Source organism: Nerophis lumbriciformis, linkage group LG08 (genome assembly GCF_033978685.3).
Source record: "Nerophis lumbriciformis linkage group LG08, RoL_Nlum_v2.1, whole genome shotgun sequence".
NCBI classification, from domain to species: domain Eukaryota; kingdom Metazoa; phylum Chordata; class Actinopteri; order Syngnathiformes; family Syngnathidae; genus Nerophis; species Nerophis lumbriciformis.
In genome coordinates this window covers 34,930,494-34,958,034 of record NC_084555.2, presented here as the reverse complement: position 1 = coordinate 34,958,034, position 27,541 = coordinate 34,930,494, and the positions used below count along the sequence as shown (strand labels likewise).

At 41.3% G+C, this 27,541-nt stretch overlaps 2 protein-coding genes across 4 annotated transcripts; one reads left to right on the top strand and one right to left on the bottom strand.

The window, feature by feature from the left end:
• Positions 1-6,090: 6,090 nt before the first annotated feature.
• On the top strand, positions 6,091-15,232 carry ttc8 (tetratricopeptide repeat domain 8). Of its 3 annotated transcripts, none has more exons than XM_061968760.1 (15): positions 6,091-6,307; positions 6,521-6,544; positions 6,656-6,776; positions 8,189-8,252; positions 11,099-11,258; positions 11,341-11,430; positions 11,510-11,535; positions 11,678-11,731; positions 12,650-12,737; positions 12,815-12,925; positions 13,003-13,142; positions 13,215-13,389; positions 14,480-14,602; positions 14,885-14,968; positions 15,041-15,232. In XM_061968760.1, the coding sequence occupies exons 1-15, from the start codon at positions 6,149-6,151 to the stop codon at positions 15,155-15,157; spliced, it is 1,536 nt and encodes a 511-aa protein (XP_061824744.1). In that variant the 5' UTR covers positions 6,091-6,148; the 3' UTR covers positions 15,158-15,232. The 3 variants fall into 3 exon arrangements, with proteins under 3 accessions (XP_061824744.1, XP_061824742.1, XP_061824743.1); XM_061968758.1 differs by having other exon boundaries at positions 6,092-6,307; positions 11,510-11,554; positions 11,646-11,731; XM_061968759.1 differs by lacking the exon at positions 6,521-6,544 and having other exon boundaries at positions 6,092-6,307; positions 11,510-11,554; positions 11,646-11,731.
• Positions 15,233-15,370: 138 nt separating this feature from the next.
• Positions 15,371-26,141, bottom strand: LOC133611709 (uncharacterized). Its single transcript, XM_061968761.2, has 7 exons — positions 25,888-26,141; positions 23,620-23,734; positions 23,421-23,537; positions 18,506-18,757; positions 18,262-18,425; positions 18,043-18,179; positions 15,371-15,632 (listed from the first exon to the last, which is right to left on the bottom strand). The coding sequence occupies exons 1-7, from the start codon at positions 26,026-26,028 to the stop codon at positions 15,491-15,493; spliced, it is 1,068 nt and encodes a 355-aa protein (XP_061824745.1). The 5' UTR covers positions 26,029-26,141; the 3' UTR covers positions 15,371-15,490.
• Positions 26,142-27,541: the final 1,400 nt, after the last annotated feature.

Below are 27,541 nucleotides of genomic sequence, written 5' to 3'. Positions count from 1 at the left end.
ATCAAAATTGTGTTTTCAACACAGTCCCACTCAAGAGCAGACAAACATTACAGGGAGACTGTCAGAAAAATGGTATTTAAATTATCAAAAAACTTTCCGTTCTGAGTTCTAAATGAACAGACAAGAAGCGGTCTTTGTTGCTCCAAGCCAAACGCTTGGAAGATTCCGCTGTGGACGATGGAATGAGACGGGAGGGGTCATCCATTGTCCTCGAAAACCTGCCCAAGCTGAATCCAGGACGAACCCAAGCCTGAGGGATCTTCTTCTTTTGTCTTCAATGTGACCGAAAACGATGACTGTTTACATACTCCCCATTCCTGCTGAGACAGGTGTTGTTGCGTAAACATTGAAATCTCTAAATAAAAGAGGAGACGAAAACCTTCTTCGTCAGAGCGTGGTGCAGGACTGTACAGAGAGTGCAGTGGCCATGTCTCTCCTCAATATTGTACAGCTGAAGTCGGGCAAGAAGCCATAAGTGCATCAATGGAGTCTGTGGCAATAGAGCATAGAGACCCATGCCAAGGCGTCGGGGTTATCTGTGTCAGTGTTTTAACAACAGTCAAAGTCAACAGTCAACTTTGTCAATTCTTCACATGTTCAAGACAGACAAGGAATCAAAATTGTGTTTTCAGCACAGTCCCACTCAAGAGCAGACAAACATTACAGGGAGACTGTCAGAAAAATGGTATTTAAATTATCAAAAAACTTTCCGTTCTGAGTTCTCAATGAACAGACAAGAAGCGGTCTTTGTTGCTCCAAGCCAAACGCTTGGAAGATTCCGCTGTGGACGATGGAATGAGACGGGAGGGGTCATCCATTGTCCTCGAAAACCTGCCCAAGCTGAATCCAGGACGAACCCAAGCCTGAGGGATCTTCTTCTTTTGTCTTCAATGTGACCGAAAACAATGTCTAAATATGATTAAAACAAATATTCAGTCTAAGGCTGGACTCCCGGGATGGGTGTCCAGACTGAGGCCAGGAAAAAAATACCTCAATAGCCATAGCACACATAAACAAGTTACAAAGAATTCACAAGACTTGCAACAGAGGGGAGGGAGTGGGAGCTAAGGAGGCAGGCTGCTGCTATCTAAGCGCTGCCCAGCCGTCCATCACCCCGAAGGGATTCAATATCATCCTGGACAATATGCCCATTGGTTGTTGGAGGAGGGAGGGAGGTCAGAGCGTCCATCACTGAGGTGTCCTCGGGGGATGTTTACAGAACAGCCTTCTTCTGTTATGAGCAGCGTCAAGGCCATGCGAGTCATAATTGTAGATTAGGATTGTTGTTTTCCAAGCAATCCGACATTTTAATGGCTTGTCTGTTCTAATCGTCCATGCCGGCTCTCAGGGCCAATGTTTGACTTTGAGTAAGCCTCTCCATGATGTGATCCAACTTACGATTCAGTTCAAAATCGCTCAACCCATGCTTTCTGTTGCGACTGGCAGCCTTTGGGCTCCTTGAATGCCTGCCATTGTCTTTCAAATTTGACGATACACCATGTCAATGCCCAGCCCAATCAGCAGATGCCCTGCGATCACGGTTCCAAATAGGTAGATGTCTTCCACGTCCTTGACGGACAGCACTGAGAGAGGCACATGATTCTCCATTTCTCCCAGGAGTCCCTCACGTATCCCGCAGCAAGTTCCGTCAGGGCAGCCAGGCTCTACAGAACCTCTTTTCCAAATCTAGAAGATTTTGTCAATTGAGTCGAGAGTCCAGCTAATCAATTCCATGTCTGGTGTTTAGATTTCGGAGGACAGTTCAGCGAAAGAGGCTCCTAAAACGTACAGACAGAACGAGACAATAGAGCAAGCAGGGAGAGACAGAGACAGAGAGGGAGGAAAAATGCGACCACCTCCATCGATTGCCCATGCTATGGACCCTGGAGGTCAAGGAGAAGGATGATTGGAAAGAGTCACTGGCTAAAGTTGTTCATGCATACAACTGTACGAACTGTACACCCCATATTACCTCATTTTTGGGACATTTCCCATCCTCCCCATCAGGGCCGGCCCGTGGCATAGGCCGTATAGGCAAATGCTAAGGGCGCCGTCCATCAGGGGTCGCCACGCCAGTGCCACAAATGTTGGAGAAAAAAAAAAAGAAAAAAAAGTTGGTACTATTATTTCTAAATACAAAAAATAATCCCACGTTAATTAAAATGCAAAGTAAAGCCTATTTAATAGAAATATTATTTGTTACAACATTACGACCCCCCCCCCCTCCCGCGCACGGTGCGCCCCCTCCCTTCCCGTATCATGACTCTTTTTGGACGTCACCACATCAAAAAATTCAACACAAGATGTCAAAACGGCCAAAACTGTCAGGTGCCCAAGGAAGAAAAAAGAGAAAAGAAGAGGAGTAGAAACGAGAAAAGACAGAGGTAGCAGGTAGGTAACGTTAGCCTACATGAAATTATTTGTCTGTTACAGAATGTGATCGTAACCTGGCTTTTTAGCATTAAGCTAATGTTACATGATTCGGCAATTGCTAATCAATAAATAGCTAGTTCTGTTTTAACGTCGGGTTAATATTGTGGAGTGGGCTAAATTGTTATGGAAAATAATAATGTAACGTTAGGTAATTACAGTACTCCCACCTTACATTCCTCAGGGACATTTGTATTAGATCTTTTAAGCAGGTGTTTTTTGTTTACATTGTTATTGCCTTCTGGTTAGCTAATGTTTGCCCTGCAGGTAATAGTCACTTGTCCACCCCTTTATATATTAGGTATAGTTGTAAGTAAAAAAAAAAAGGTCAAAGACAAAGCTATTCGGTTTCTTGTGAGTATATACACTTCACTGACGATGTGGGGGGGCGCCACCTAAAATGTTGCCTAGGGCTCTTTGAGCTGAAGAAAAGGGATGCACTCGTGGACTATGATGACTATGTCAATTGCGTGAAGAAAAGAAAGCAAGAGGCCAACACGGTGGCTTCTCAAACCGCTACAAAAAAATTGCTCGAGGAAGAGTCTACTATGACAAGATAGTTAAAGGAAGAGATCTTCAATCTGGACATAGAGTCCTCCTGTGAAATCTCACTCCTAGAAGTGAACCCACAAAATCCAGTCCTACCTCTTCCTCCCCCATGCGGTGTATGGTGACGGTCGTCTGCATTGACCGTGCCCCGCCCATCTGGTCCACCAACGCCCGCAGGATCTGGCACTGTTGGCGGGCCACCTCGAGCTGTTGGCGGCTGCTCGCTGCCACCTCGGCAAGCACGCCCGCAAGAGCCGTCCGGGGGTCGTCCTCCCACGCCTCCAGTGGTCCAGCCAGGTTGGGCACCAAATTGTGGAGGTCTCGCTCTTCCGGGTTCCTTGGACCACCAATGACGGACATGACAGCCTAGTTCATCTTTGAGAAAAATGATTTATTTTGCAATAAATGTTCTTTGTGTTCTTTTTCAGTCATTTCTGTCTGTCTCGCTCTCATTCGTGCTCGTTCTCCTGTTCCATCATCAACAACTCTCTCTCTCCTTCCCGACTACTGCCTTTAACAGAGCGACAGGTGATCAGACAAACACTCTCAGCTGGGTCATATACGCGCCTGTCGCTGATCTCGAAGCCGGTCCTGCAGGTCCGCAGGCCAAGCCCCCCCACACCCTCTTTTAGAGACTCCCTTCGGAGGATTTTTTTTTTTAAAACATCCATCCATTTTCTACTGCATCCGGGCGCAAAACAGTGTACATCCTGGACAAGTGGGCACATCATTGCAGGGCCAACACAGGTAGATAGACTGGCAAAAAAAAGTTGTGACTGTTTGGGAAGCTGTGAAAGTATACAGGCTAAATCTTGGCTGGTGATTGGATGAGCACGAGGAACAAGAAAAAGGAATGGGGAGCCTGTGTTTGTGTGCGGTGATAGAGATGTCCACACAAGAGATATATTAGCCTTTTGAATGTGCAACCCCCAAAGTAAGCTCATCATACATACAGAAAAAATAAAAATATCAATAGAAAAACTAAGTTTAATTCTGTATGACGAGATCTCTTAAAGCCTGTAAAATAAAAAAACGACAACATAAAACTAACTTAGTTTTAGGTTATCATCAGGACTCCTCTTCCTCCTATCCGGGAGATCGCCTGACCAGGGCTCAGAAAATTAGTAGAGACTCCTCCCACCCCCACCAAGGACTGTTTTCACTGCTGGACTCTGGAAAGCATAACCTCCAGGTTCTGTAACATCTTCTTCCCTCAGGCCATAAGACTCTTGAACACATCATAATAATCCCCTCAATTATTCCCAAAACGGATTAACTCGCTGGACTATAAAGACAATATAACATACATCCATAAACGTGGATGCATTGCAAAAGCGCAAATATTTATCTGTACAGTAATTTATGTATTTATATCTGCACCTTATTTTGTAAATGCAAACACTTTACACTATATTGCTCCTTTATCCTACACTACAACGAGCTAATGCAACAACATTTTGTTCTTATCTGTCCTGTAAAGTTTAAATTTAAATGACAATAAAGGAAGTCTAAATCTACGTATAAGTTAATAAATCGTGGTATGTTTAGGTTGTTTTGTTTTTGTGGAAGAGGGGGGAAAATGGCTCTTTTGATAGTAAAGGTCGCCGACCCCTGAAATATACTGTAATTATGCCTTAGCACGTTGCTTAGGGATAATGTGGAAATTGACAATACTGTCATACAACATACAACACTGTCATATAACATACAACGACCCCTTAACTAACATCTCAAATGGGATGTCGAAAAAAGCGCTCGACCATGTATGTCTGCATCGACTTAAGCACTCCAATCATAATTACATGGTGGTGCTGGACTTGATGAGTTTGACATAAGCTGTACCTACTTATGCGGGTAACACTGTTCATGGTTTACACCATACTGATTGATTGTCAATTGTGATAATAGTAATCTGATTACAGAATAAATAATACTTTGGACATTAAAAAATATTAAGACATTTCTGTTGATTTCTAGCAGCAAGAATATCACACATGGTGAACATAAGCGTTAGCTCCTCTAACAGTCAGTCAGCATACAAATGGGAACACACAGGAGAAAGAAAATAAATCTAATTCTATATTACACACGATGCTGAAGCTGCAAAAGCCTTGTGGGGGCAAACAATCAGGTGGACCCTGAGACTCGCCTACCTCATTTGCATAAATAGGCAAACGAAATCCATAAATAAAATGCAATCAATATATACCGGTCGCTCAAATTTATGTAAAGTGCACACAATAACAAAGTTTTTTTCTTCATTATTTAGAATTTTTTCTATTTTTCCGAGATGTACTCTTGTGTATCCTCCTTTGGTGTTCTAGATGTTTCGCTCTTTTTTTCATGTGTTTTTTGCCTTTTGGTTCGCGCTCCTGTGCAACAAGCGGTGTCACTTTTGCGGTGTTTTTCGGTGCTTTTTTGTGAACTTTTGGATCAGCCACGAGGTAGCCCTTTGGCCATGGCCATGTTTGTACAGCTGCTGGCTCTCTGCCACAACACAGTCCTCGCAGAGAGACCGGAGGAGATGCGGAGGAAGAGACGGGGCTGCGGAGCTACTGTTGAGCGTCCGGATGGACAAGCTTCAAAGAGCCTTGGCTGAATGAGCATGTATCGGACACTTTGGTCTTTCCGGACGGATTATTCTTTGGCCGAGAGTTAGTGGGCAGCCGAGGACAGAATTGTCTCTCTTGATTGCTTTGTTGGGTCTGGACCCCACCCCAGCAGACGATGACATGCAGTATTGCAGAGGCCACCACAGTGTACGTGTGGTATGTAGGTGTTGAAATTGTTTGGTTGTGTTGTCTATGCATGGTGCAATCGTATATGCGCAACATGTATTATTTATTGCTAATTTTTTGGTTTTTGGTTGTTTTACTTTTGTAGCTGTATGTACTAATGGTGCAGCTAATTGCATCTGCTCTGTGCTCTTTTTTTAATGTATTGTATGATGTTTCCCTCTTGTTTTCATGCAGGTTTTTTTTACATTATAATATTTTTACCTGCACTGCAACTACATAATGTTCCCATTGTGGGATAAATAAAGTCTGTCGTCTCCTAGCATATTTTATTTTAAACAGGAAGTTGCGTGTTAAAGACCCGCCTTCGTCCGTCATTGCCTAGCAACTGAAGAAGCTTTGGATCCGCCATAATCCGCTTCACTTTAAACCCTATGCTAAGTGTTTTGCCACTACAGTATTTCCCATCGAGCGACGCGATGGAGGTGTCAATGGACCCTCTTTTCCTGGCGTGGAGCTATTTCAGGAGACGGAAACTACAACAATGTTCAGATATTTGTTCGAAACTATTGCAAGACAGTCCATATGACCAGGTAATGTGTAGCATTTAATGGGCTAGCAGCTAGCATAAACCACGAGCTTGGCTCGGCTATTATTAAACGCTACTAAATCCGAATAAGTGTGTTTTTGTTCAAGTTTAATGCTTTCCTTCTTCTCATTTCACCTTTGCTTTTTTGCTTGCTTTTATCTCTTGTCTTGTCTATTTTATTTACGTTCCTCTTTTCACACCTTGAACGCTGTCTTAGGATTCCTCCTTGTCTATTGCCGAGGTAACAATGAAAATGTCTCTTAACGTTTTTCATCCATTTTGTACTTCATCAGCAGTCGACCCGGTGTTTGCAAGAGAAATCATTCAAGGCTGACTACCTGATTTTTCCTAGGCTGCCTGGAGCCTAAAAACACGGGCTCTGACAGAGATGGTTTACATTGATGAAGTTGAGGTTGATCAAGAAGGGATTGCTGAGATGATGCTGGATGAGAACGCCATTGCTCAGGTTGCACGTACGTATAACTCTTTAACTGCTCTAAATTAAAATGAGTATTTAATTACAAAACCCGTTTCCATATGAGTTGGGAAATTGTGTTAGATGTAAATATAAACGGAATACAATGATTTGCGAATCATTTTCAACCCATATTCAGTTGAATATGCTACAAAGACAACATATTTGATGTTCAAACTGATAAACTTTTTTTTTTTTGCAAATAATCATTAATTTTAGAATTTGATGCCAGCAACATGTGACAAAGAAGTTGGGAAAGGTGGCAATAAATACTGATAAAGTTGAGGAATGCTCATCAAACACTTATTTGGAACATCCCACAGGTGTGCAGGCTAATTGGGAACAGGTGGGTGCCATGATTGGGTATAAAAACAGCTTCCAAAAAAATGCTCAGTCTTTCACAAAAAAGAATGGGGCGAGGTACACCCCTTTGTCCACAACTGCCTGAGCAAATAGTCAAACAGTTTAAGAACAACGTTTCTCAAAGTGCAATTGCAAGGAATTTAGGGATTTCAACATCTATGGTCCATAATATCATCAAAAGGTTCAGAGAATCTGGAGAAATCACTCCACGTAAGCGGCATGGCCGGAAACCAACATTGAATGACCGTGACCTTCGATCCCTCAGACGGTACTGTATCAAAAACCGACATCAATCTCTAAAGGACATCACCACATGGGCTCAGGAACACTTCAGAAAACCACTGTCACTAAAAACAGTTTGTCGCTACATCTGTAAGTGCAAGTTAAAGCTCTACTATGCAAAGCGAAAGCCATTTATCAACAAGGTACATACAGGTTTTGGAACAACATATGCTTCCATCTAAGCGCCGTCTTTTTCATGGACGCCCCTGCTTATTTCAGCAAGAAAATGCCAAGCCACATTCAGCACGTGTTACAACAGCGTGGCTTCGTAAAAAAAGAGTGCGGGTACTTTCCTGGCCCGCCTGCAGTCCAGACCTGTCTCCCATCGAAAATGTGTGGCGCATTATGAAGCGTAAAACATGACAGCGGAGACCCCGGACTGTTGAACGACTGAAGCTCTACATAAAACAAGAATGGGAAAGAATTTCACTTTCAAAGCTTCAACAATTAGTTTCCTCAGTTCCTAATCGTTTATTGAGTGTTGTTAAAAGAAAAAGTGATGTAACACAGTGGTGAACATGCCCTTTCCCAACTACTTTGGCACGTGTTGCAGCCATGAAATTCTAAGTTAATTATTATTTGCAAAAAAAAATTAAGTTTATGAGTTTGAACATCAAATATCTTGTCTTTGTAGTGCATTCAATTGAATATGGGTTGAAAAGGAGTTGCAAATCATTGTATTTTGTTTATATTTACATCTAACACAATTTCCCAACTCATATGGAAACGGGGTTTGTGGTACATGTTAATGTGACTCTTCGTCAGGCCCTGGAACATCTCTGAGACTGCCTGGAACAAGTCATGGTGGAGGTCCCACACCTGCTGTCAGGTACGAACAATGCAGCGTGAGTAAACCTTATTGAAATGACTTAAAACCAACCAAATCAATTGGTGCCCCTCCCCTCAAAACAGCAACATTTCAACATGTAACATGCATTTTAAGAATTAAAAAAACTATATAATAGACTATAGTACAAACAATTGAGTGTTTTTAGGAAGTTACTTAATAATAATGTACAGAATTTACCTTGGAGAACAGATTTCTGCGGTTTCTTCTCCGAGCTGCTTCTCCATCAAACCCACCATCAGCAGCTTCTCCATATTTTCGGTGATGAATATCCGCCAATTTTTACTGCTCGATTAATGTTATTTACCCTCACATATGATAACTAGCTTTGGGTAACAACCAGAGGTGTGGACTCGAGTCATGAATTTGATGACTTTAGACTCGACTTGACAAAATCTGTTGCAGTTCACTACCTTATTCATACTTTTTGTTCAGTGATTTTTTTCAAGCAGGGTTACGTTAGTCAATATATCACACGTAACGTTAGACGGCGGTCAGCAGCACCGCGTATTTTAGCCACCTAAAAAAAGACAAAAATAGTAAAATAAAGGTCAGTTAAAATGTTTACTATATTATGAATATGTGTACCGTTTTAGCTAGCTTTCTGACATACTGTTGGTTGTTTACCTCAGTGGTCCCCAACCACCGGGCCGCGGCCCGGTACTGGTCCGTGGATCGATAGGTATCGGGCCGCACAAGAATTTTTTTATTTTTTTTTATTTTTTTAATTAAATCAACATAAAAAACACAAGATACACTTACAAGTAGTGCACCAACCCAAAACAACTCTCTCCCCCCTTTTGTTCTGGGCATTGAACATGAAGACTCTTCCTTCACTGTTCCGAGTGGCCATGAGAGTCTTGGCAGTGCCTGCCTCCAGTGCTCCAGTGGAGCGAGTTTTCAGCCATGGTGGCATCATACTACGCCCCCATCGTGCACAAATGACTGACAGACTCTTGGCTAATTTGGTCTTTTGCAAATGCAATGCAGCATAGGGCCCTGACATATAAAAAGTACAACTTTTTTGTTATGTTCACGTATATGTCATGTTTTTTCAATGTTAACACTTTTGTACAAATAAGTACATTTGCACTTTATTTTTCAATGTGTTTGTTCTGTAAAGGAATGAGTTAATGTTTAAAATGACTGGTTAATAGTGCTATTATAAAGTGCAATGTCAGCACAATTTTCTTTCCTGCAATTTAAAATGCACTTGTTTTAATAAATAAATACAGCGTTTGAAAAGCATACACAATCTGTGTTAATATATTAGTCTGTGGTTAAAAGGACTTGAAAGGACTCGAAACTCAAAATGCAGGACTTAGGACTTGACTTGAGACTTTCCAGTCTTGACTTTGGACTTGACTCGGGGCTTGCCTGTCTTGACTCGGGACTTGACTCGGACTTGAGGGCAAAGACTTGAGACTTACTTGTGACTTGCAAAACAATGACTTGGTCCCACCTCTGGTAACAACTGAAAGAGCCAGTTCTGGTTGCTCCGCCGTCTAGTCCAGATGCCTCCAAGACGCCTTCCCGGTGAAGTGTTGTGGACATGCAAGCTGCAGGTTTTGTTCCTCCTGTGCAACTGAAAGAGGTGGCCTGGGTCTGAGCTTCCCAATTCAGACTGCTGCCCAAGTGACCTCAACCCGGATAAACGTAAGAAAACTGATGGATGGAAATGTGTGCTGTTTATAAATAATTTTAACATCCTTGGCTGGTGTCAGTATATATAGTGCAGACTAGCAGTGCTATGATTGAACTGCTTTGCCAAGTTTGCTGCACGGTTGGTAGAGCTGCACGATTCATCATTAAAAGATTGTGATCTTTGATTCACACATGTATGGATCCTATTTTTAAACATGGACGATTGTCCACATGCTGCATTATAAACAAACGCAGCACCGGTTCTGCCAATGCATTGTTTTTAAACAAAATGTATATGTTTTCTCATTTTCAGTTCCGTTTTGGGACTAGTATCAGTAAAAATATAAACAATACCCATCCCTAGTGTTAATGGTGAGAGTCACCTACTCGACTTGTGCCCAAAAAAGGTTCTAATTCGGTGCTGTGGAGCATGAGGTCCATCTTAGATCTTTTTCATTGTTGCATCATAGGGCAATACTACAAAATCAATTAATGCCACCACAAAGTACAGTGAAACCATACAAGACACACAAAAAAAGGAAAACGGAGATCAATAGCCACAATCTTGTACAACGCAACACTATACCCATCAAACTCCTACAGACACGAGATATGCTGAACAATAATAGCAATACGCAAAGTTCCTGCTGCTTAGTCTACTTGAATACAAATGAGAATTCTTTTTTTGCCTTCCAAAGTTAAATAAATTAGTTTAAATATATTTTTGTGAAAAAACAAAATGTGTCAGAAAACCATGAGCCCAATTATTATGAAGAAAATGGTAATTCACATTGTGCAGGCCTAACATTTGATTATATTTTTGATAATGTATTTCTTTAAATAATTGAATATCATTCGCTTCTTCTTCACAGTACTGTCCTTCACATTCCCTTTCTCACTTCCAATGGTTGGAAAACACTAAGTTATGTCGATCTCTAGCTATAAGATAATGCTAGCAAGTAAGACTGGATGTTTTGGGTGGCTCTTATGGAGTTCACTGTGACATTCGCTATGCCAACTAATGGCGGGGAGTTTTGTAACTAAATATTTTCTTGCAACATAAAGAATAACAAATAGCCGATAGACAGCTTTTATCTCAAAACCCTCGTAATTTGGGGCACTCGTAAGTGGAGGTACCATTGTAAATGAATTTGGTCTAATCAGATTTTACCCCACATTTCTAGGCCTATGACTCAGTCAGGACGTCCCGTCACAGGATTTGTGAGGCCAAGCACCCAGTCAGGGCGTCCTGGGACGATGGAGCAGGCCATCAAGAACCCACGCACAGCAAGTACGGCTCGGCCAGTCACTAGTGCTTCTGGTCGATTCATTCGTCTGGGAACGGTGCATAAATATGACAAGAGACACATGTGGCAGAAATGCATGTTCACAAACTAAAATATTTTGACTTCACATGTTACTTCAGGCTTCGATGTTAACCAATCCAGAAGGACCGTTTATAAACTTGTCAAGGCTAAATCTATCAAAATATTCCCAAAAACCCAACCTGTCCAGGGTAAGACATACTTTATGTACAACATTCTCCCAAAAGCATAATAGCATAATTTTAAAATAATTTTAATGCTCCTTTGTAGACGCTGTTTGAGTACATCTTTCATCATGAAAATGATGTAAAAAACGTAAGTGACTGGTGAGCTCTTACAGCATTATTGGAACCACTTAACATATTAATTCTATTATATTTTTCTTTAAATTTTTTTCCCTTTCCAGGCTTTAGATTTAGCTGCTCAAGCAACTGAGCAGGCTCAGTTCAAAGACTGGTGGTGGAAAGTACAGCTGGGAAAATGTTACTACAGGCAAGTGGCACTAAAACATCTACACATATATATTATACAGTGGAAACTTTAAGGTCAAACACAAATTGACCTATGATTTCTTAGGATTTTAAAATGAAACTCTCACCTTTTTTAGATTATTTATTACTTATTAGGATTGTGAATATTACAACAACTCAAGATTTGTTTTGATTCTGAATTTGGAGTGTCAATTCAATACAGAATTGATTCTCAATTGATTCTCGCAATATATTATTTGATATATTAATTAGTATAAAACCTTTTTAAAAGAGGTTACAGGTTACAGCCTCTTGGCTGCTCACATATGACGTATATAATTTATAATCAGAATAAATAAGAATCTTGATTTTGGTGTAAATTGATTTTATTCAGTATCCCTTTTAAGTAGCCATTTTTAATCCTGTCTAACATGTTAAAGATTTAAGCTTGGTTTGATTTTAAACATAAAACCTTGACAAAGCCAGTGTTTTATGTTTTTAGTCATAATAATAAAATATTATACCTTTTTAGATGTTAAATAGCTGGCTGATTTCAAAAAAGGACAGTCATCATTTGTAGTACTAGCAGCGTTTAACTATTCCATGTTGTTTTTGTTTTAATGGTCTAATGCAAACGCCTGCAGGTTTATAAACTTTGAAGATAAATACAATTTACATTGCTTTGTACTGCTTTGTTTGTGTGTTTATTGTATTCTTCATTTCTTTGCACATTCTTTCTATTCTAACAAAAAAGCTGAATGTTAAGTTAATAATAGCGTTTTGAAGTTTTGTGCAACTTAAGAGGCATATTTTTCAGGACTGTTTTGATTGAATTCTGGAATTGTACAACCTGATAGCTGTTCGACTTTAGATCTTCCACTGTAGTTTTAGTTTTCTCTCTCATAAATCTGCTAAAAGATGAATACTGCGGCCTTTGCAGGCTTGGTTTGTATCGAGAGGCCGAAAAACAGTTTCGATCAGCTCTAAGCCAACAAGAGATGGTGGATACGGTCCTCTATCTGGCTAAGGTAGTGAAAAAAGCATCCGTGACAAAGTGTGTCACTCAACTAAGTGTAATTAATCAGGCAAATATGTTTTCCATCAGCTGTATCAGCGCCTGGATCAACCGGTGACAGCTCTCAACCTCTTTAAACAAGGCCTGGACCACTTTCCTGGTGAGGTCACCCTTTTGACGGGCATCGCACGCATTCATGAGGTATATTATGCGCCAAGGGGTTCACTCATCTGCATTATCTACAAACCCCATGTCCATCCTATAACGTGTGGTCACAGGAGATGAACAATATTGCATCAGCCACAGAGTACTACAAAGACGTCTTAAAGCAGGACAACACACACGTGGAGGCCATAGCTTGTATAGGCAGCAATCATTTTTACTCCGATCAACCTGAGATTGCGCTGCGCTTCTATAGGTCAGACAAAACCTCTTTGCGTCATGTCGTGGTCATTGCATGTTGATGATGACCCACTTCTTTCCTTGCTAGGCGGCTCCTACAGATGGGGGTGTATAATTGCCAGCTTTACAACAACCTCGGCCTTTGTTGCTTTTACGCACAGCAGTATGACATGACCCTGTCGTCTTTTGAAAGAGCCTTGGCCCTTGCGACCAACGACGAAGAGCAGGCTGATGTGTGGTACAACGTGGGACACGTCGCTGTGGTGAGTTCACTATCAACACATACCTTATTCTAAAGGTCCAGAATTATTACCCTATTTTGAAAAAAATATAAATAAGCCCCAGGCATCACACAGTAGTGTATTTGAAAATGTGTTGGGACAAAATCTATCCTTGATGCTGGAATTTCTTTAGTAAACCGTACTGGGAACTAGTCTGTGTCTGTAGCTTTAATGCTAATAAGCTGTGTCAGCTTTTGAGCATTTTAACCGCTTTTTACACTGTAACTCCACCCTTGTCCAACATAATAGATGCCATCCAACAAATATAACATAACATTTAGAGAGTGGGACTGAAATACAAAGTAGCAGCACTAGCATGTGAGCAACAGTGCTGGCATTATAGTTACTGTACTTTTACCAGGTTAACCTATTTGCTGAAGAAAAAATAAATGATTGAATTTACAGCTCCCACATCTGTAGCTAAATGTCGAGTTGTTGGCAGAGCTTTATTTCAAGATGTGTGGTGAAGCCTTTTTTTTTTAACAGCAATGTCCTTTGAAGTGGTTGGCGTATCCAAAAAGCGGGTTCATCTAGCTAGGGCCGGGTCAGAAGTGGTAGTATGTCCATGAGCAAACAAATGAGGGATATGATAGATTTTTTTCACCTTTGGTGGGCATACATCAGTTCTAAGACACATTGCAGTTAAATAAAAAGTAAATTTTGCAATTTTTTATAATGAGTGTAATACGAAGGTCCTGGGTTCGATCCTGCGCTCGGGATCTTTCTGTGTGGAGTTTGCATGTTCTCCCCGTGACTGCGTGGGTTCCCTCCGGGTACTCCGGCTTCCTCCCACCTCCAAAGACATGCACCTGGGGATAGGTTGATTGACAACACTAAATTGACCCTAGAGAGTGAATGTGAGTGTGAATGTTGTCTGTCTATCTGTGTTGGCCCTGTGATGAGGTGGAGACTTGTCCAGGGTGTACCCCGCCTTCCGCCCGAATGCAGCTGAGATAGGCTCCAGCAACCCCCGCGACCCCAAACGGGACAAGCGGTAGAAAATGGATGGATGGATGTATCACATGCAGTGAGGATGAAAACAAAATGCACAGGCTGTATTCTGTGTTTGCAGGGTATAGGAGACCTGACTTTGGCCTATCAGTCTTTTAAACTGAGTTTGGCTTTTAATAACGACCATGCTGAAGCTTACAACAATCTTGCAGTGCTGGAGCTGCGCAAAGGCCGTGTTGAACAGGTAAACACACTATCTGGATGCATTTAGGTTTGCAGTTTTTAGACCCACCGATGTGATATGACATAGCCATCCAAAAAATATCTTCACTCTGCCTTTTTCAAATAAATCTATCTTTCTATATCTCTATCTGCTTATCTTGAGCTGTGTTCTAAGGGCAGTTTAGTAAGGTGGTATCCAGGCAAAATACAGTTTGAAGTCAAGTTTGGACATCTATCTCTCACATAATGAAACAAAACTATTCTGAATGCAAATCATAATTTTTTTCCGTCCTCTTGGGTCCAGTCTAAAGCCTTCCTGCAGACGGCTGCCACATTGTGCCCTCACATGTATGAGCCACACTACAATCTGTCCATTCTCTCAGAAAAGGTAATTGATATCCTTCCCATGTAGTTTATCGTGTCGTTGTTAAAATTAATAAATGTTTTGTCTGCTTTCCAGATCGGAGACCTTCAAAGCAGCTACATGGCGGCCCAAAAGTCTGAAGACGCCTTCCCGGAGCATGTCGACACTCAGCAGGTCCTGAAGCAGCTTCGCCAGCATTTTGCAGAGCTGTGAATTCTTGAATCTTGTACGTATTAGTAAATATTTGTGTTACACGCAAAAAGATTAATTAAAATGATCAATTATATTTAGCTCTGCTTGCGTCGGAAAGCTGGTCAACATCATCAAGTTACTGTATAATAACAGCTCTAATGACCTGTATGCATTTTTTAGCCTGGTAACACAATATACAAACTTGTAAAGCAGTAATATAATATACACATGTACTGTATTTAGTAAAGAAAACATTTTTTTTTATTGATGAATTGAAATCTATTCACTTTAACTGTTGTAGTTAATTATTTGTATTCTGTGTCAATAAAAATCAGAGATGAAAAAACAAAAACACTAACTGACTGGCTTTTCACAAATCCATTTGAGATTGTAAGTGCACGGTGCATCATTCCAGCCCTTAAAAGGGTTTTCTCTCGGGTATGTGGCTGCACAGTCCTCACCGCCACTGTTATTGGGCTCGCCATCATTCCAGTAACTGAAACAAATGACAGGTCATATTGTTCAGTGTTAGAACCCACTGTGTAACTGCTGGTTATTCTTCATTTCACAACACATGGAAATTATATGGCTAAATTAGTGTTATTGTAGGAGGGAAGTATATGAATAAAAGATGACTTTTTTAATTTGAGCAGCCATTAAAATCAATGGCTTTGCTTTCAGTAGCTGACAAATGTAATATTGTGTTTTCAGCACGCACCATAATGGTAAATGGATGGCGGTTATGCAGCACTTTTCTACCTTTTATGTATTCAAACACGCACTGTTAGCCCCTTTTTATTTTTTGGCTTACTTGAAAAAAGTTATTACATTCATCATCTCACTGGCAAAAATTATATTTTCAGTGCCGCATGCTCGCTATGATTGTGTAGTAGGGCGGCTCAAAAAAATACTTTCACAACAAATTGCAATTATTATAATCTGCGGTCTTACTCGCTGTACGTTTACATCAAATGTCAGCAGCCGGATGGAGCTTTTGTAACCTGTTTTGAAAAGGTTTATTATCAGTTTCATACCAAATTAATATATTATGAGAAGCAATTTTGAATTGAACCGTCACGCCATAGAATCTGAAACGAATTGAAACATGAGTTATTACAAAACCCAAAACCAGTGAAGTTGGCACGTTGTGTAAATCATAAATAAAAACAAAATAAAGGATTTGCAAATCCTTTTCAACCTATATTCAATTGAATAGACTGCAAAGACAAGATACTTAACGTTCAAACTGGTAAACTTTTTTATTTTTTGCTAATATTAGCTCATTTGGAATTTGATGCCTGCAGGACGTTTCAAAAAAGCTGGCACAAGTGGCAAAAAAGACTGAGAAAGTTGAGGAATGCTCATCAAACACTTATTTGGAACATCCCACAGGTGAACAGGCTAATTGGTAACAGGTGGGGGTATAAAAGCAGCTTCCATGAAACGCTCAGTCACTCACAAACAAGGATGGGGCAAGGTTCACCCCTTGGTGAGCAAATGCGTGAGCAAATTGTCGAACAGTTTAAGAACAACATTTCTCAATGAGCTATTGCAAGGAATTTAGGGATTTCACCATCTACGGTCCGTAATATCATCAAAGGGCTCAGAGAATCTGGAGAAATCACTGCACGTAAGCCGCTATGCCTGTGACCTTCGATCCCTCAGGCTGTACTGCATCAACAAGCGACATCAGTGTGTAAAGGATATCACCACATGGGCTCAGGAACACTTCAGAAAACCACTGTCAGTAACTACAGTTGGTCGCTACATCTGTAAGTGCAAGTTAAAACTCTCCTATGCAAGGCGAAAACCGTTTATCAACAACACCCAGAAACGCCGTCGGCTTCGCTGGGCCTGAGCTCATCTAAGATGGACTGATACAAAGTGGAAAAGTGTTCTGTGGTCTGAGGAGTCCACATTTCACAATTGTTTTTGGAAACTGTGGACGTCGTGTCCTCCGGACCAAAGTGGAAAATAACCATCTGGATTGTTCGAGGCGCAATGTTCAAAAGCCAGCATCTGTGATGGTATGGGGGTGTATTAGTGCCCAAGACATGGGTAACTTACACATCTGTGAAGGCATCATTAATGCTGAAAGGTACATACAGGTTTTGGAGCAACATATGTTGCCATCCAAGCAACGTCTTTTTCATGGACTCCCCTGCTTATTTCAGCAAGACAATGCCAAGCCACATTCTGCACGTGTTACAACAGCGTGGCTTTGTGGTAAAAGAGTGCGGGTACTAGACTGGCCTGCCTGTAGTCCAGACCTGTCTCCCATTGAAAACGTGTGCCGCGTTATGAAGCGTAAAATACCACAACGGAGACGCCGTACTGTTGAACAAATTAAGCTGTATATCCTGCAAGAATGGGAAATAATTCAATGTGAAAAGCTTACAAAATTGGTCTCCTCAGTTCCTAAACGTTTACTGAGTGTTGTTAAAAGGAAAGGCCATGTAACACAGCGGTAAAAATGCCCCTGTGCCAACTTTTTTGCAATGTGTTGCTGCCAATAAATTCTAAGTTAATGATTATTTCTCAGAACATTGAATATCTTGTCTTTGCAGTGTATTCAATTGAATATAGGTTGAAAAGCATTTGCAAATCATTGTATTATGTTTTTATTTACGATTTACACAACATGCCAACTTCACTGGTTTTGGGTTTTGTAGATTCCAAACTCTATTGTGTAGTTCTACTAAATATGCCTTGTTCCTGCAACTGCATCAGAAAGAATAAAGATCAATACTGATCAATAGAATGGAATGTGCCAATCTAAATCTACAGTATCTCACAAAAGTGAGTACTCTCCTGAGCAACAGTTATATGTTCTCATGGGATAATGTTATAGAAATACTATATACATTTCACTTGGATGTAGCTTGGCAACAAAATAAAAGCTTTACCCTTCAGTTAGTCTCATTCCTTCCAACCACCTCCAAACTCCTTCCTCTTCCACATCTGTCAGTCCAATCCAGAAGCCGCTCTGGCTCGTGGATCTTGATGGGTCTTGATGGTGGTTTATTAACTGATTAATTGTCATCTTGCATGTGAAAAAACACATACGCCTTTACTCAGCATACATTGCAATAGTGTTAAATAAAGCTGCTGCAGATTAGTCTTACCTGCTTCTCAGAGGTATCTACCACCGCCAGGTCGGCGCCATGCTTCTTGCAGAACTGCCGGGCTTCCTGCCACGACCTGCGAGAGTATGTGTCAGAGAAGCTGAAGAAGTAACACACAGAGTTTATGAAAGTCCATCCTGGTGAGCAGTGTCTGCAGCCCTCCTCTGCAGCAAAACACAATTGCATTACTATTGCTGCTATGTTCAAAGACTCACTAGTCAAGTAACAAATAAAAGGGTTTTACCTATCATTGGTATGTGAGATTTTAGGACTACAATGTCAAGTAGAATTTTGTCTGCCTGCTGTTCGTAGTATTTGTTCCTCGTTGTCTGGTGTTCAAGCTGCCACTTGGTCATTTGCTGCTGTTTGATCTCTTTTGCCAAACGTTCCTGGGATTCATCTCGTCTTTGTGAGGCAGCGTCGTAGTTCTTGTGAAGTGTGACCAGCTCTCGATTGATGCTCGCCACCTTTTGAGTCTCATCTGTGAGGTTGTTGTCTGTTGTCACGGAAAAGGTACAGTATTAAGTGACTGTCTCCAACACTATTTATCAGTGGTGTGCTGTCAGGGCCAGCAAGGCCTTCTCTGTGGCCTAACATAACCAGAAATCAGGATCATAATTAAAGATACAATTATTTTTGAATTTACTTTCCCTGAATATCTAAAAGTATTCATATTCTCTTCATGTCATATTATGCTCGATCCAGTGCTGTTGTTTTTAGTTTTAGTTTGTATCCAATCAGAATTCAGCTAGCTTACAGTATGTTGCCATGCTGTACCAAATCTGCCCGAGGCCTTCAGAATCAACGATGCGGGCGTCTGTGCACTGTCAGTGAACGAGGACATACAGTGATAGACAGTTGCCATAGCCAATCAGATCACAAGTTGTCAGTAAAGCCTTCTAGTGGGCCACACGTTGAACGTGACATCTACGCGTCCTGTGATTGGATACTCATCGGGACCGTTAGCGGATGACTTTGAGAACACAGAGTTGAGAGACAGTTGCGATAGCCAATCAGATCACAAGTTGTTGACCGTAGCCTATCTAAGTAGCCTGATGTTAACGAGACTGTGATTGGATACACACTTGTCATTCCAAAGTGAGTATCCATTCACAAGTTTCAATTTAGCAGGAAGCAGGAAGTGTTGCGCCGTAGCCAGACCGCAATAGCAGAGGAGGAGAACAAAACGTTGATTAGGTGGCAGATATATATTTGCAGGGCCATTTTCAAGAAGGATATTTAAAGAGAAACTACATCTTGTGAGACGATGTCGGCCAACCAAGGAAGCAAGCTCAGCTGTTCTGGCGATGAAATGGAGAAATGCTCGCCATTTCCACTCGAATAAGCAGACAACGAGGGCTACCACTGGCTTATACGGCGTCGAATAGGTGCTATAAATTGTGAGTTCAAATCTTATTTTTTTTCACATTTATAATGTTTTTTGCAATTTAAATTTTGACAGTACCACATAAAATACTGTATGTTTTAATTGCTGATGCGTTTTAATTGTTTTTTAAGTGCGCCAGAAAATAACCCGTTTTGTACACTGTTGATGTGATCCAATGCACAGTAGGGCGTAAATGTGTCCCTGTATAGTATTTCTCCAGCAATGGTCATGTGGTGACATCAATTATGGTATTCTGAGGGGTAATTATTGAAGTCAGACATCACCGAAGGCCTAGGTGGGAAACGCAAGGCTCGCCACTACTATTAATACATACATATTGCCATTTTTGAAAATATTCCAATGCAATTTATTTCTCGCCAACAGGTCAACCTTTTAATCGAGAATCTTTACAATGGGTATATTAAATTATTATATAATTATCTTCAAAATCAAACAGGACATAAAAGTCCTTCAGTCTTTGAAGAGTGTAAAATGCTTTAGAATAATACATTTATTTTCAACTTGTTTTGCTCGAATTTCTTAAATATATTTCTTACGACCTAAACAAAATATAAAACATGATTTTTTTCTTATTAATCATGACTCATTTGAAAGGTCTTTTAGTCAGATGTCACAGGTTTAAATTAGTAAAAATGTATGCAGATGTATACTAATTGGCAAGTGTGACATAATTTGATCAAAAGGCCTTTAAAGGATTAAAAAAAAATACACCTTTGGTATTTTCATATGGGGCTGAAGTTGATACTAGATACAAATATGCAGTGCGCTTTGTTGGCAAGCATGAGCAAGCCCTGAGAGTGGACTCTATGGTGTGGAAACTGCTTGACAGCAGTGTCACTGGCTTCTGGAAGGAAGTTAAAAATATAAATAGGGTTAAAGCATCATTGCCGTGTAACATTGAGGGTGTATCTGGTGGAGGAAATATAACTGAACTATGGAGGCAGCACTATGCTGCTCTATTCAACTGTGTCAGAAGTGAGCCATATTGTACAGGCAACATAGAGGAGGAAGGGGTACACATCAGCCCCAATGACATTTCCCAAGCCATCAGACAACAAGCTGATAACAAAGCATGTGGCATGGTTGGATAATATTAGTGGTTAGAGTGTCCGCCCTGAGATCGGTAGGTTGTGAGTTCAAACCCCAGCCGAGTCATACCAAAGACTATAAAAATGGGACCCATTACCTCCCTGCTTGGCACTCAGCATCAAGGGTTGGAATTGGGGGTTGAATCACCAAAAATGATTCCCGGGCGTGGCCACTGCTGCTGCTCACTGCTCCCCTCACCTCCCAGGGGGTGATCAAGGGTGATGGGTAAAATGCAGAGAATAATTTCGCCACACCTAGTGTGTGTGTGACAATCATTGGTACTTTAACTTTTTAACTTAGATGCTATGCTGACAGTTGTTTTAGTACCTGCCATTAAAGACAAGGCTGCTAAGGTAGGGAGTATGGACAATTATCGACCTATCGCCCTCGCCAGCATACTATCTAAAGTTCTGGGAAGTGTGATCATATACAGAGTGGGGGATCTTATTTGCACCACAGACAACCAATTTGGCTTTAAGAGTAAGCATAGCACTGACTTGTGTATTTATGCTTTAAAAAAAGCAGTAGAAAAATACAAAGCGCAGGGCTCCACAATGTTGGTAGCTTTTATTGATGCGTCTTAGGCATTTTTGTCCAAAGTGCGGCCCAGGGGCCATTTGCGGCCCGCAGCTCAGTTTTTATTGGCCCGCGACACATTCTATAGACAAACTAAACAGGTCCCAATTCAGAACAAAAAACTGAAAAATTAAACGGGCGAGAAATTGTCACTACTGTTCTGATGAAGCAAAAGTGTACTTTTTTAGAGCTTACTGCACCCCTATGTACACAGCACCCATCTGGGTGAGGTTAAAAAAAGACAGCTTGCGCAAACTCCTGGTTGCATATAATGACTGTCTCTGAATCCTGCTCGGAAAACCCAGGGGTAGTAGTGCCAGCAAGCTTTGTTGTGATTTAGGCATAAACACCTTCCACGCCAACCTGAGAAAAGTGATGTTTAAGTTTATATGTTGACTGCAGGGGTCCGAGAATGATCTTATTATACAGATAAGCAATCCTAGGTGTACTTTTATTAGGTACCAATCATATATATGGAAACAGTGGTATCTGTGCCTTTGATAGAATGTGTAGACGCATTTTTAAAGTACATCTTTTTTTATTGCTGCTTTTATTTATTTATTTGATGCCTTGTACGGAATATGCACAAGCACGGTTTTAATATTATGTGATAATGCCTTTTATACTACATTTTTTTGTTTTATGTACTGTATGTGATTGTATGTCTTCTTGGACGTTGTAGTCTGCAATAAAACTTGATTGGTTGATTGATTGATTGATTGATTAAGAGATCTGAGCAAAAGTTAAAAAAAAAAAATAAGCCAAAATTTTTTTATGCCCTTTTAAAAATGAATGTCCTGTTTGACTTTGGGGTATTGTCGAATAACTGCTAGAGTATACACCTGTAAAAGAATTGGTTATTGAAATTTAACATGAAACAAACCCTTTTAGGAAGACTCATGTATACTGGAGGAACACAACAAAAATTATGGCTAAAATGCAACAAATAATTACAAAAAGAACAAAAAACTCAGCCTTTGTCACCTGAGGATTAGTATCAAATTTGGGATACTTAATTCAAATTAATATTGTACAAAATAGAATATGCCTATTTATGCCACAGAGGGAGATTTAGGTTTTTCTTTTACAGTGGCATAAAAGACAAATAAATCAAAAAAGTAAGACTTCAGCACAGAAGTGACAACTTAACAAACATGACTAAATAGATCAATACTATGATGTGCATTTATGTCAAAATCAGAATGCATGCAAACATTTAATATTTGGTATTTTGATTTATATACATATTTTGTAATAAATTATCCTTATTTGTATTTACTATTTTATCATTTATTATTTTTAATAACTTTATAACAACATTATGAAACAGTGCTTTAAAATTAAACTTTCATCACACATCGCTATTATATATACATAAGTATATATATATATATATATATATATATATATATATATATATATATATATATATATATATATATATAAGCAATTTCATCAAATTATGTTATTGAATAACAAAAAAACAGGAATAAAGAAAAAATATTCTATAAAAAACCCGATAATACCATGTTTTTTTTTTCGCTTTGTCAGGTTTTGCCAGAGCAGGTCAAGAACATCAATGTTTTGGGCTTAGTTTTTACGCCGAGTGCCCTGGCCTCTTCCTGACGCAACCCTAGCAGGGAATCGAGCCCACGCCATCTGCCATGAAAGGCAGACGTGTTTATCACTGCACCACTAGTAATAATACAATGTTTGTTTGACTCTCATTAGTTGCTGTAAATATCTGTAACATATAATACATCCATCCATCCATTTTCTACCGCTTATTCCCTTTGGGGTCGCGGGGGGCGCTGGAGCCTATCTCAGCTACAATCGGGCAATCCTGGTAAATTCCTGGAATCTCCCAACCAGATATCCAGGTAGAACTGACAATGACGATCTAAACTGATAGGACAACAATCCCACTGAACTCTAAACTGAACACGCTTGACCAAAACATAGCAGCTGTGTTGTTACTATAAGCCTTAAAGATTGCTTGATTACAACAACTTTAAATGCAATGTTTTGCCTTTACGCTGTCTTTTAATGGTCCATTCCAGGATGTTGTTGGTGCATTGGGACTCACAATAAACTCCCAGGCCAATGACCACAGCCAGAAGGACTGCAGCAAGCACAGCCAGGGTGATTTCAAGCACTCTTTGTGGGTTCCAAGTGGACGCAGGCCTCACCATTGACAGGGATACTCCACAGCGACGGCAAAGAAACAGTAAAAGAAGCTTTGAGTACAGTCTAAAACAGAAATTGACACTTTTCACTCAGCATACCTTGTTGTTTCTCCTGGTTTGAGAAGTGTGACGGCTCATCCTCGCTACAGTCCTCCTGACTTATCAGCTTGTTGTAGGTGCTGTCAAATGCGTTCGCCTCCATGTTGGCTGTTGTCTGGAGGGATTAATTGGGAGGACATTGCCACATTGCGCAACATTGCAAACAAACGGTTCATTTGGTAAATATTGACATGGGATGGAAGAGGGGGGACTTTTACCTGAATCTTGCACAGGTAATGTTCCTAAAGCTTTGTGTGTTTGGAACATGCTTATCAAGTTACATTAGGGCAGTGTTTTTCAACCTTTTTTGAGTAAAGGTCCATTTTTTTCATTGAAAAAATCCGGAGGCACACGACTAGCAGAAATCATAAAAAAATTAAACTCAGTAGACAATAAAAAGTTGTTTTCGCAATTGTTGGATATGAATTTAAACCATAACCAACCATGCATCACTATAGCTCTTGTCTCAAAGTAGGTGTACTGTCACGACCTGTCACATCACGCCGTGACTTATTTTGAGTTTTTTGGTTGTGCTTCTGTGCATAGTGTTTTAGTTCTTGTCTTGCGCTCCTATTTTGGTGGCTTTTCCTGTTTTGTTGGTATTTTCCTTTTGCAGTTTCATGTCTTCCTTTTAGCGCTATTCCCAGCACCTGCTTTGTTTTTGCAATCAACAATATTTAAGTTGTTGCTGTCTTTTTTTTTGTGTGGACATTGTTGTCATGTCATGTTCGGATGTACTTTGTGGACGCCGTCGCTGCTCCGCACGCTGTAAGTCTTTGCTGTCGTCCAGCATTCTGTTTTTGTTTACTTTGGAGCCAGTTCAGTTTTAAATTCATTCTGCATAGCCTTCCCTAAGCTTCACTGCCTTTTCTTTGGGGCATTCATCTTTTGTTTATCTTTGGTTTAAGCATTAGACACCTTTTTACCTGCACGCTGCCTCGCGCTGTCGCCTGCATATTGTGATCACGACAAACCGTCGTTGTCTCACACAACGTGTTCCCGACATCTACAAAGCAATTAGCTACCGGCTTCCACCTGCTGATATGGTATGGTATAACATGGTTACTCTGCCGAGCTTTATTTATTTATTTATTTATTTATTTATTTATTTATTTATTTATTTTTTTAATGTCCTGTCCAGCTTCTCAGGCAAATCATATAGTTGATGTAGATGCCCATGTCGGCTGTTCAGATTTACTTTACAAAAGAGAAGTGTAGGATACTTCTCTTGTTGCCTTATTTGTATTTGACTTTATTAAATGTATTTATATTATCTGCCGAGCTTTAGACAGCACCGACACTCAACAACGGCACATTATTTGCAGATTATAATTATTGGTTTGCAAAAAATATTTTTAACCCAAATAGTTGAAGTGAAGTGAAATGAAGTGAATTATATTTATATAGCGCTTTTCTCTAGTGACTCAAAGCGTGGTGAAACTGCATAATCTCCCACGGCACACCAGACTGTATCTCACGGCACACTGTGCCGTGGCACAGTGGTTGAAAAACACTGCACTCGGGAACAGGCACATGCCCAAATAGACCCCTATAGTGTTACTCAAGCCCAAAATTACGCTTTCTGCTGGAGCCCAATTTTCTTCTTCATTCATTTAAGAATAAAAAAATATTCTGTTTTATCAATTCATGACAAATATGTTTTGATTATATATATATATATATATATATATATATATATATATATATATATATATATATACATACATACATACATACATACATACATACATACATATATATATGTGTGTGTGTGTACATATATATGTGTGTGTGTGTACATATATATGTATATATATATATATATATGTATATATGCATATATATATATGTATATATGTATATATATATATATATATATATATATGTGTGTGTGTGTGTACATATATATGTATATATATATATCTATATATGTATGTGTATATATATATATATATGTATGTATGTGTATGTATATATATATATATATATATATATGTATGTATATGTATGTATATATATTTATATATATATATATATATATATATATATATGTCACGATGGGGGGGGGTCGCAGCTTGCTGCGCGGTTGTTCTTTCAAGATGCAAAGACGGCTCCGGACGAAGGCGTAAAGGTAGGATTGGATTTATTAACATAAATCACTCAACTACCAAAAACACAAACAACACAACAAAAAAAAAAGGCAAGCGGGCCTAAAACACATGAAACTACTAGTTAGCAGAAGCTATGGCATAGAACATGAACACTTACTTGGTCAGAACGTGACGTAAACAATGAAGCCAGGCCGACTGACTGGCAAAGGCAACTTAAATAATGCCTCTGATTAGTGCTTGGGAAGCAGGTGAGCGGGCGAGCACTAATCAGAGACAGGTGAACACAATAAGTCGCCATGGTGACAAAAGCAAACAAGGAGGCCTAAACGGGAACTAAAGAAGTCCAAAACTAACAGAACATAACTAAACAAAACATGATCCAGACCACGGATCATGACAGAGCCCCCCCCTTAAAGACAGATTCCAGATGTCCATAAAAAAACATTAACAAGAGTCATGGGAGGGCGGGAGGGGGACATGGCCGTGGGTCGCCAGACCACGTGTCCCCGTATCCACCGGGGCAGAGTTAGGTGGCGGCGGCGAGTGGAACGCCGCTGCAGCAGGCGAGGCGGGCGCCCAGGGAATGGCCACATTCGTGGCCGACTGGGAGGTGGGCGCACTTGGCGTGGCGGGCGACCAGGTAGCGGCCATATCCGTGGCCGACGAGGAGGGAGGCGCGTCGTCATCGTGGCAGGTGTGGAAGCTCGGCGTGGTGAGTCAGGCGGCGAAGCTCGGCGTGGCGCGTCAGGCGGCGAAGCTCGGCGTGGCGCGTCAGGCGGCGGGTCTTGGTCTTGGCATGGGTCTTGGTCTCGGTCTTGGTCCTGGCGTGGGTCTTGGTCTAGGTCTAGGCGTGGGTCTTGGTCTCGGTCTAGGCGTGGGTCTTGGCATGACGGGTCTTGGTCTTGGCATGGCGGGTCTTGGCATGGCGGGTCTTGGTCTTGGCATGGCGGGTCTTGGTCTTGGTCTTGGCATGGCGGGACTTGGTCTTGGTCTTGGCTTGGCGGGTCTTGGTCTTGGCTTGGCGGGTCTTGGTCTTGGCATGACGGGTCTTGGTCTTGGCATGACGGGTCTTGGTCTTGGCATGACGGGTCTTGGTTTGGGTCTTGGTGTCGTGGAGCTGCGATTGTCGGCTCTTGGTGTCGTGGAGCTGCGATTGGCGGCTCTTGGCGTCGTGGAGCTGCGACTGGCGGCACTTGGCGTCGTGGAGCTGCGACTGGCGGCACTTGGCGTCGTGGAGCTGCGACTGGCGGCACTTGGCGTCGTGGAGCTGCGACTGGCGGCACTTGGCGTCGTGGAGCTGCGACTGGCGGCACTTGGCGTCGTGGAGCTGCGACTGGCGGCACTTGGCGTCGTGGAACTGCGACTGGAGGCACTTGGCGTCGTGGAACTGTGACTGGCGGCATTTGCCGTCGTGGAGCTGCGACTGGCGGCACTTGGCGTCGTGGAGCTGCGACTGGCGGCACTTGGCGTCGTGGAGCTGCGACTGGCGGCACTTGCCGTCGTGGAGCTGCGACTGGCGGCACTTGGCGTCGTGGAGCTGCGACTGGCGGCACTTGGCGTCGTGGAGCTGCGACTGGCGGCACTTGGCGTCGTGGAGCTGGTACCGGAGCTTGGCGTGGTGGGTCTTGGCGTGGTGGGTCTGGGCGTGGTGGAGCTGGTGCTAGCCTTGGTGCGGCGACAGGTGCTAGCCTTTGTGCGGCGACAGGTGCTAGCCGTGGAGCAGCTACAGGTGCTAGCTTTGGTGCAGGTGGAGGTGGCCTAGCTGGGGGTTGTGGCTTGGCATGGAGCAGCTGAGCCACCCCACTAGTACA